This window comes from Clavelina lepadiformis, chromosome 5 (assembly GCF_947623445.1).
Source record: "Clavelina lepadiformis chromosome 5, kaClaLepa1.1, whole genome shotgun sequence".
In the NCBI taxonomy this organism is placed as follows: Eukaryota; Metazoa; Chordata; class Ascidiacea; order Aplousobranchia; family Clavelinidae; genus Clavelina; species Clavelina lepadiformis.
In genome coordinates, this window is record NC_135244.1 from 6,173,836 (window position 1) to 6,185,291 (window position 11,456).

An 11,456-nucleotide genomic window follows, 5' to 3' on the forward strand; every position below is an offset into this window, starting at 1 on the left:
GGAAATTGTATATAGAGACCATGGAATTAGTACGGCAGTACTACCGGTACCCACCACCATGTAGTTAACTCTGTCGGAATGAGAAATGAATACAGAGAACTAGGTAACGTAATAGTGAAAATTCCTTGTGGAAATATTAAACCTTATAAGGTGGTTTGATCCAACTCCAAGAAAGACCATTTGAATGAATATTTTTGTTTGCATCATTTTTACAATGCAAACACTTCACGCAGCAACGCACGGTTCATTCAAGTTTACTCAGTGTAAGCTCTCACTCTAACGCAACTAACAACAGCCCTATATATAACCCGACGTCCTGAGTTTACGAAGTTTGTTGAGAATTGTATTTGAAAAATTATATATTTCAATTATTACAAAAATAACAATGACACTGATGTTGTACGAAAACTTGATAGCATCTTGCACGTTACTGGCAGATTATAGGTTTCAGAGTGCATCAACTTTGATGTGTATGCCCTTCTTAGCTTTTAGTACGATGCTAAACTGAATTTCGGGTTTGGGACATTCCTCATCAATGTAGAACCGAAATCTCTGCAAGGCTTTGCTCAGAGTCACTTTCATTTCAGCCATGGCGAATTTTTGTCCAATACAATTTCTAAAACATGCAAGGCTCGGTTTGATACGGCTGTATGTCCAGGATACCACTGCCAGCAGCCAGTTTAAAAACACCTCAGCGATCTTACGACTAAACATAGCTGTTGACATACCATAGGATACAATTTGAAAGCTACGCTCTGCAAAACTGAACAAGCTACGCAAAAAGAGAGTTGCAGGTTTACCTTGGTCCAGCTGAAAAGGGCAAGTGGGCATATGGTGATCGTCCTTTGCTGTTGTCTGGGGTAAATCTTAAGGGATCAAATACCTTATGAAGCAAAAAGGAAAACAATAAGGCAATTTTAATGAGTTCATAAAAGCATCCTAAAATGCTAAATGTTTGTTGACATTTAAGCAACCTCAAGATAGATACTTACTGTATTTGTAAAAAATGTTACAAAAATTTGTAAAAAAAATGAAACTATGGTAGATTTGTACGATGCTTGCACAATTTATTTTTTATAGTAGCTGCAGCAGGATTACCGAACCAGTGGTCGTCTGTATCTTACCGGCCGCTGTTGAAGTACAGACCAAGTGTTTGTGTAAATGTTTATAGTGAAGCCTGGGCCTTGAATAAACAGTATTGCTGTACCATTCATTACAAACAGGATGACAATACCTAACAGTCCTAACATGAAAGAAAAATGATTACCTCTGGATCCGGCCATACTGCAGCATTGCGATGCAACATAAACATTGGTGTATTAAAACTTGATCCCGGACCTAAAGTGCGCCCAGCAGCAGGAGGCTGGGCGTATGAAATGGATAAAATTAAAATCCTATTAGGTAATCTATTATTAAATCTCTAAATGCTATTTTCTGGTGATTACTAATCAGAAAATCAAATAAGCACAGGTACTCACGGGAAATTCAGCTTGACAAAATTGATCTTCACCAAAACCACGATTGATTGTTAGAGGATTTGAAAGTTTTCGAGCCATTGTAAATACAGGTGGGTAAAGCCTGAGAACCTCTTTGATAAACATTGTCAAGTATGAAAGCTTGGCAAGATCATTCCTAAAAAGCAATATAACACAAGTAGAACTTTAAATGATCAGTTATACTGCATGACTGTATCAGTACTTTTTAATCTTTAGGAGATTGGTTCGCACTTTTTTGGTTCACAAAACGCCGCATGATTAACCATGATTACGATCAACCGATGTTGCCAAATAACAACAGTGATATGAAAATAAACGAAAAAATGCAATAAAAAAATTTGTCTTATTAACAAAAAAACAAACTTTAACTACAGCATTATTACCGTGAAAAATCGAGATTAAATGAAATGCAATTTTCATCCGCACTGTGTTTGTCATTTGCACTAAAGATTTTCCTGTGCGCGCTAGTGTATAACATCATCATATAGGTTGAAAGCACTACACCCTATAAATGTTAAATTAACTTCATTTTAAGTCTATACCAGGGGCGGGCAACTTCTTCGGTCGGCGGGCCTGATATGAGAAAATGAAGTACTTGGCGGGCCGGATTCCTGAATAGATTGGAACGCAGCTTTGTCTTATTAATGTTCATGGTCGAAAATGTTTGCTCATAAATGTATGTAGACCCGAACAGAACAAGTAGATTTATGGCCATCTTTCTCAGGTTGGCAAACTTGGACTTATTCAGTGACGCAATACAGGGATTGCGGCAGAATGTGACCGCAGACCACATTATCATGTAAGACCGGAAACTGTCTGCGGGCCGCTCAAAATCCCGTCGCGGGCCGGATCCGGCCCGCGGGCCGTATGTTGCCCACCCCTGGTCTATACACTCAAAATAAAACAAATGTTTTTATCATTTATTCACCATTCAATATATTTTTTGTTTCCCAGAACCTTCTGAACCTCAGTTCTGCATTTTTCCTGACACTCCGGATAAGTTGCAAAGCAGTAAAATGCCCAAGAAAGTGCACTTGCTGTGGTGTCGTGGCCTTCAAACAAGAAAGTGTCAACCTCATCTCGGATTTCTCTGTCAGATAAACCCTTGCCATCTTCATCCTAAGTAACAGTTTTGTGAGGTTACTGACTTTGCGAAGCTTGTCAATAAAACACATGCTGGTCACTACACCTTTGTTAACAACAGAATATCAAGAAAATCAAGATTCTTTTTGGACATTTTCATATAAAGTGATAGGTTTTGATTTTCATCAGCATCATTTTTCATTCTTTCTGAATTTGATGTGATTTTCTGAATGTATGCCTTTCTTTCTGCAATAATCTGTAAAAAACGCATATTAGTATGCAATAATGAAATGACAATGTTGAGTATAAGTATCTGCCACTTTCAGACAAATGATTTATCAAACATGCACATGCAAGCTCACACTCTCTCCTTTATAAAAAATTTTGTTTTTTATTCAAAAATTTAAGGATGTGTTACTTTGTTAAAGGGGAATGTTCCAAATATAAAGTTGAAATTTACTGTTCACACCAATCATATCATAACAGCAGCAGACCTTTTCATCAAATTCATGCACATAATCGCAGTGAGCTTTGAATCGTCTGCCACGAGGTGTCAGATAAAATAAAAAGTCTGGATGCACCAAAGGATTGAATACCCGCTTCATGACAGTTTCACCCATCTCAAATACTGCTTTGATGTATTTGTTTTCACCGCTAAAAAGGAAATATAAAAACAGAAAAGTATATAAGTGGTTTAAAATATGCATGTTGTTTAAAGTCATAGGCAAGTATAGTAAACTAAAACGATAGACAAACAATAAACTAAATCATAGCATTACATTTCTCTATAATTCTACAGCTCAAAAATAGGGTACGGTATTTCTAAACGGAAAGAACAATTGTTCTATTGCCACGGTTGCTAACCTTTCAAGCTTCTAACTCACTAAATTTGTCAGTGTGAATCTCGTGGTCCATCATGTTGGATTTAATAAATGATGATGACAATGATCCATGAGATGCAAACTAATGTCTTGTCATATTAAATTGAACTTTTTTAGAAAAAATTGGGACTGCAGTATAGTTACAGTATATAAACTTGTAAAATAATGTGTGAGAACTTTGGTTTCATTACTGTAAATGTAGAAATACAAGTGCAGTATGTGTTGTAGTTGGTAAAAAGAATATTTCCCAATCGCCAATTTGGGCTAGCTTGATTAACGATTTTGTTTATACCCAGTATATTTCATTAACTGAGTATGTAGCTTACTCCTTTTAAAAATGTAGCATAAAACTTGTGCTTGCAATCAATAAAATGTGGCAGTTATTATCTCCATCGTGGATGTTAAGTTTTTGTATTAGATGTCTTTCTCTATACGCAATTAAACGTACATATCAAATTTTGGAGCTAAAGTAGAAGCTAGGCATGCTTAGTAGTCTGCAACTGTGAGGCTAATATTATGCTTAATCTAACATGATCAAATGTACCAAAGAAAGTAAGAGTGTATGTAAATTATATCTAAATTCAACTGCAAAACAAGAGGGTGATGAATTTGCAAACATAGCTTAAAAGTTGATTTCGTGTACCCGGTTCAAGAATCTCTGATAAATAGCTTTCAGCTTAAATAAATAAACTAAGCTTCTTTTCTAAGGCCGTTGACCTATTCATAAAAGTAGAAACTAACAACCAGGAATTTTTGTAAATTTACTTACATTTTTGTGACGTAACAAAATTGAGGTTTCTAATTGTAAAAGTTAATATCGATGAGGTTAAAAACAAGTTGTTGAATGTTCTGTGCTACTTTAGTTTTTGTTTCATCATTACTGAATGGTGAAATAGGTTAAAAGCGGTAAAATAACTAAATATAAATTCTTCAGTCAAACCTTATATGTAAGGCTTTTTGCAAAAAAAAATAATTCAAATGGTTGCGCCCCTTCTTAGTCACTTGAGCCAATAGTTGTGGAATTTAAATTAACTATATTTTTTGTTTAATTTTATGTGGCCAATGTAACTGAAATACAATTAAGACAAGCTAAGACATGCTTTGCCTAGTTTTGATGAAAAATCACCAACTCAAAAACTTGCTTCATTAGTTGGACAAAAAAATAGCAAAATGAAAAGTTTTGTACAATTTTATCATAATGTCAAACACTGTCAAAAGCTTCATCTACATCAAGCGACACGGCACTCTTGTCTTAGTTGAGCTAGCAGTTTCAGGGGATTATACAGGTGAAAAATAAAAATCTGTTTGATTTTCTTAATAAAGTCCAATTATTTTGTGGGCAACCAAATATTTGCAGAAATCACCGCTTGGCAACGCCATTCTATGAAAACAGCTTTGATGGGGCTGAATGTAACTGCTTGAACAAGCAAAATTTAACCTTCAGCAAACAAGCTCACAGATTTTATGAGCCTGACTATAAATTTATAAACAGTGCATTAACTCCTTTAGGGATAATAACATTCAAAACTCTTTATGGTTGCTATTGCTTTGCTGTCTGAAATATTGTTGTTTTAGTTAAAGAAGCATTTTCACAACTATAGCAAAAAAACTATTTCTACTTTATCTTTTTTCTGAAATAGCTCAATTACCTGTCTGTTTGGCAACCTGTTTGAAACGACATTGTACATTGCAGCATGTTGTCAAGCGCCATTAGGCTTACAGGCTTAAACATTTCAATGGTGCGTCCCCTAGGTTTGGAATCCCATATATCCAGCATAGTTGTTGCACAAGAATTAAATGATTGCATGTATCTAAGATTCAAATAAACTTCACACATCATGCACACATATGAGTAAAATGCTATTTTGAAAGTAACATTATGATACTTTCAAACTGAATCTAGTCCTTTAAAATTTAAATACAAGAAAACAATTTTTTCTAATATCAAAAATGTTTGTATATAATAGCATATGATGGGAGATATGAAACTGACCACTCACTTTTATATATTACCTTATCCATTCCCATTATGATCAAACTTACCCTTTCAGGATGTCGAAATGAAAAGCTCTGGTAAGCAGGTGTCGATTTCGATGCCATTTCTTCCCTTTGCTAACTAACAACCCATCTCCAATCCATGGTCGTAAAAACCCATATCCTATTTCATCCTTGGGTTCTTTGCAAGGAAAAAAATACATAACATTAGCTTCAGGGATCATACAAAACAAGAATGACTGGAAGCAATCACAGAAAATCTTAGTGGATGAAAACTTTAGGTCCAAAAATTGGATGTACAACAAAATTGCATAACTGCACATAAAAACCTTCAACAACTCTATTGACTTAATTAAATTACTTTATTCACCAGCTGTTTCCAAAAGTGGTTTCACAACATGGGGATGAACTAACACAAGATACCACAGAAAAGGTCCCATCCAAAGCGGGACAATTTTGGGACCTGTCTCATTAAGTTGCTTTAAGGCATCAAGAAAAGATGCTTCAGAAAGTTGAAGCTAAAGATAAAATGCATAAATTAAACTAAATTCAATACAAATCTATACTACACCAAAGATAGAGCATGGGAAAAAACAGAGGTGGGCACAATAGCACTCTCTTTTTTTAAGAGCGACGCTTTTTTTAAAGGTTGGTTTAAAGTTTTAATGTTTTAATGTTTAAAGGTTTTAAAGGTTTGCTCGTTGCTTTTTTTGCACAAATAATGTTGTGAACGCACAAAATGGATACAAATGAGTGGATTAAAAAAAAATTTAGGTTTTTGGGCTATTGTAAAACTATAATTTTATATAGTGAATAAAAAATTGACTGAGCATTTGAGACTGAATTCACACACGATTTTCACTCTGCAAAATTAATGGTGAAAACTAAACAAAACGCAACACTAAGCACATTAGACCATGTCAAGATGGTTCGATATAAACACTTATATAGATATAAACACTGTTTTTTAATCAGACAAAAATGAGCCAGGTTGTTATCATAGTTTGCTTCTTGTTGCCGTTATTTTTATAATTTAACCAATGTGTGCTTTGAAAGTGAAGAATATTAATTTGTTGAATGCCGGCATCGACAATTCCAGAAAGTTCGAATACTCTACTCATCTATCAATCGTTTGTTAAAGGTGTGACCAAAACAAAGCTCTTCAGCATAGACTTCCATGAAATTTCCGATAACATTTACAGTAAATAATGTTAAGCAATTACAGTTGCAGTTAGACACACCAATGTGATTGGTGTTTGAAAACGAGCCATAGTGAAAAATTGCTAAAAACAGCAGGAGTATGGGAGGCAAAACGAGCACGCTCTTTTCTTTATAGAAGAACGAAAGCACAAGCGATACTCTATTTTTCATTGATGAGCTAGAGCGTGAGTGACGCTCTTTTTAAAAGAGCGGTTAGCAAGCTCTTACAAAAAAATAATCTCAATAAAATGTAAATGCTATAATTGAAAAATAACTTCATATGAAACAATAAAATGAAAGCAACAACAGGGGTTATAGTTTATTCATCGCCATTTCTTGCAAGTTAACGCAAAATTTTTTTGCACGATTGATGTGCCCAGTGTGCATTATATGAGAAAACGTAACTTGTCCAAACACAATCCTAAAAATATCATTGCTTCCACACTTAAACCATTGACTTAGAATAAATTTATAAAAAAAAAACAGTTAAGAATGATTAAGATAGTTAGCACCATAGACACTCTACTTCTATGGAACATTTGCTCTCAGTGTTACAGACGCCTCTTAAAATTCTTTGAGTATCATTTTAGTACAATATAAACGTATTTTGTAGATATTAGGTAGATGTTATATTTTGGTAGATGGTGGTGCACAAGCTCAATTAGTCTGTATTGAGTGTAAAGCATGGAAAATCATTTACCCTATCTCAAGCACTGACAAATAAGATATATATGTTGTAGTCCAACACCGTTTCAACATTTCCGCTGTAAGTTTTAAAGCCTAGCACAATATTATATCACGAATTCAACAATCTTCCTGTTTTATTAGCTCTTTATGATATTTCATTTCTATTTAATTTTTTACCAAAACTCAATAAATTGGTAGTATTTTAGTAACATTACATTGGGAATGCTATATTGGTATACGATAAGTATTCACTTGTATCTCACAGAAAACCTTAGACCATTATTTGACAAGTATATTTGGGCTTGGGCTCATATCGTCTCACTCTTAGCCATTACTGAGCACTATTTTTGTGAATATAGCAAATAGTTAAAGTAAGGGGCAAGTCTAAATATAAGTTGGCCTTAAATCAAAGATTAGATTCCAGTAAACATAGTGATGGAAGAATTTTTAATAATATGCAGTGGTTATGTAGTTATTGCCAAAATTATATCGTAAATTTAGCCTCCTATTATGACGAAAAGGGCGGCCATTATGAGGTCACAATGTAAAAGCAATATGCTTAATGACTGGGGTATGTATTAGATATGATAGGAGTGGTAGGCTAGCTATAGCGTTTTAGATGGAATACGCCTCCATAGGTAGGTGATTAGCGGCAGGTAATGTTTGTTTTCAGCACAGGAATGTCACAAATGCTAGCACATGAACTGGTAAAGCATTCTTTTTTGCCGTAGTTACTAGTGCCGGATTAGGCTGAAGCCAACAGCCAAGACTGAACTGTACAGTAGGTTAGCAACTACATTAACCAGTACAAATACACCAACGGTAAGCTAGTTTAGGCTTATTTCACACAAAATGTTCTTGTTATACACTTAAGTACGCTTTTATTATACCTAATACTGCTTACTTGTTGGCCACACAAAACATTCTATTCATACTTGATCTAAAAACTTGAGTCATCCCTATTGTTTCTGTTATTGTGACCTCATCATAATTAAGTGATAAATTTGCGTTTTTTGCCGTTTATTTATGGCAATAACTTCTTAACCACTACATATTAGTACATATCCTTGCTCCAGTACATTTACCGATAACTACTCTTTGATTTAAGGTCAACTTGTTTTTGGACTTGACCCTCACTTTAATGGCTAATAACTAACATAAAAATCAAGAAGAAAATAAATAGCATAGAATAGATGTAAGGAATGTAAAGAGTTAATTTAAATAAAAAACAAGGTTAATTTTGGTGACCAGAGCATTGATAGAGTCTTAATACTGTGAATGTCAATAGTACCTGTGTCAAAGTTCCAAACAGCCAATGAGGCTCTTGTCCGATTATTCCTTCCATTGCTTTTTGTCCCTGCTTCCTCAAACGATACCATGGGGTCAAATATTTCACTAGCAGCACTATGCTGACAAGGGCTACTGATAAATACAGAGCAGGATTCATCTGTATCATGATTGATACCTACGCAACTGTGGGTAAGCCTACCCGTAATATCTGGATAAGCCACTGAACTATTCCTGCTGAAATAAAAGAATCCAAGGTAATCACAGAAAAATAAAAGTGAAGATTCATTCCCCTAACAAGCCAACATCAATGAAGAAATGCTGTAAAAAAGTTTAGCAACAATATCAAACACTTTCAACTTTTTCCAGGTTTGTTAACCAAACTGACACTTATCACTTTTTTGGACCAAAAAGCCACGGATTTGGCTATAAAATAATTAATTAAACCTATTCGTACCATTATTGGGCCCAAAAAACGTTATCTGCTTGGAAAACAATAAAAATGCAATAAAGTTAAATTATTTTAGGTTTTGGTCAACTTCATAAAAAGAATCAATAAAAATTTTAAGTATTTTATGTTTAATGAGACATATCAATACCAAGTTTAATGATCATAGAATATCTGATAAATAATATGTGGCCTGAAACTGCTATCTTTTGCCTATTACTTTGACAATATCATCAACTGTCACTTTTGCTAGATTTGGTTACAAATTTAAAAGTTTAGATCTAATATCTAAACCTTGGACAATTCTGGATATGAAAACTTTAAAACAACAGCCTATAGTGAAAAGCACATGCACATATTCAAATAGTCCTTCTTGTTTTCCTGACTTCAATCGTTATACTTTCTAATTCAATTATTATTGAACATCAGATAAAATGTTGAAGCTACCCAGTACAAGTATTGCATTTTACTCCAATATATTGCGATATAAGTTGCATATTCTGTTGGAGATTCACGCACACATATTGCAGCATGAACTTAACGTTTACTTGTATGGATACTGATGTAAGTATTAATGTTGGCATCTGTTTTCTCTTTATTTATTTTGTTGTTTTAACTTATCTTGTTTGGGTTTAGTAGCCATGCTAACCTTCAACTGTTGTAGCAACACTGAAAGTTACTTTTTGCAAATTTTACACCATTGGTGCACGCACCAATTTACCAGCACAACATTAACGTTTTTTCCATATTCTACAATATATTACGGGTATTATGTTTGTGTTTTCCAAATGTTGGTGGACAAATTGTTGGTGTACTTATTCGGTGCAGGAAAAGCAACCTTTTCAATATGGCAATGTGCTATTCCCAAAACAAACTGTTTGCTAAGTGGGTTGGTTGGTCTCATTATTAAAACTTCACGAATTTTGGTTTCATACTATGTTGTAAATAAACAACAAATAAATGGAAAAGTGTAACAACAAAGAAGTAGTCCACAAGCAATAACACATTGATTAATCAATCTTTAAAGAATAAAATTATTTCGTATAATTTATTTTTCACCATTGAGTTTGGGGAACGAAAAGTATGGTGCTAACCTTGTTGTACACTGGTCAAACAAGCACGCTCACAAACAATCAATGAATGAGAAAAGGTGGCAAAGCCTTGAGGGCTTAATACGTGTAAGGCATAAATTACAGTGGTGCTACAACAATGGAGGTTAGCAAAGCCACTAAACCTAAAATGCAAACAAGAAAACATTGAGGACATGCTTAAAGGTACCAAATAAGGTTTCATCAAATTTACTGGCAGACTATAATACATTGGTTGACTGTTATAAATGCGCATGTGTGAATAGCAGCTAAGAACCAAAATATTGTTTGTGTAGCACGGGAAGAGCACGATACCGCACCTCTTTGGTGCACAGTCAAATGCGATGGTGGTAAGGACTGCTGTATTTTAATAGCATTGACAATAAAAAAATTAAAAAGAAATATGTAACAACGATTCCATTAGTGGGTGCCTAGGAAAAAATAATAAGCGGAGTGGTTGCCAAATAAACTAAGATTAACATAGCCAGATCTTAATACCACTCTAATTCTATACTCTAAAATCTAACCGCCTGTGCATCTTTTACTTAACAATCAACTTGTTGTTAAGTTCGACCTTGAAATAAAAAAATGGTGATCTAACCACCGGTCGGTTTGTTACCTGGGGAATTCCCCTAGTATAAAAACAAAAACACAAGTCTGTTCGGTTGTATTGGTTCATGAAATTTTGGTGCAGTATCGTTAGTCGTTACATCCGGACCCTGGCAGCGGTGGGAATAGGATACCATGCCGTAGTTCACTAGTTTATTACTCCTAATCTGTGGCCGTTTAAAATTAAGTTGAAATGATGATGGAGAACAATATCTCAGTATGGATGTGACAGCGCAGTGTTCGATTTGGACTCAAACAAAGTTCACTTAACAACATTGCTCTATTCTCTGACGTAGAGATTCTGCATACCTGTTGCAAACATACTCTTTGTACATTGAATGTAAAGAATGTATATACTGTATGTTCGTCAATTGACGTGCTCAGTTGTTTTAACTGAAAAACTCGCAAAATTTACAAAAGTTTAGAATTAATTAAATTATCAGACGAAAAGAATTCAATTTCGGAAGAGTCGAAGTCGATTTTTAAAATCATAAGGTTGCAACAAACACAGGAATCATATTCATTAACGAAATAAAACTAACATTAGGTTTCGAGCATAAACATTTGACTCTCTTCAGAGTATATACGAACAATAAAGTGGTAAAATAAATTATAGAGTGAGTAAGTATTTATACGTACTCCATAGAGGAGTAATTATACAAAAAGACGCGAAACTTAAACC

General features: G+C 34.3%; 1 protein-coding gene across 1 annotated transcript; it reads right to left on the bottom strand.

Moving 5' to 3' along the window:
• Nucleotides 1-317: 317 nt before the first annotated feature.
• Nucleotides 318-8,862, bottom strand: LOC143461145 (cytochrome P450 4B1-like). Its single transcript, XM_076958955.1, has 11 exons — nt 8,634-8,862; nt 5,826-5,973; nt 5,504-5,636; nt 5,110-5,271; nt 3,074-3,233; nt 2,686-2,835; nt 2,425-2,615; nt 1,479-1,632; nt 1,268-1,363; nt 801-883; nt 318-616 (listed from the first exon to the last, which is right to left on the bottom strand). Exons 1-11 carry the CDS (start codon nt 8,796-8,798, stop codon nt 448-450), a joined length of 1,611 nt encoding a protein of 536 aa, XP_076815070.1. The 5' UTR covers nt 8,799-8,862; the 3' UTR covers nt 318-447.
• Nucleotides 8,863-11,456: the final 2,594 nt, after the last annotated feature.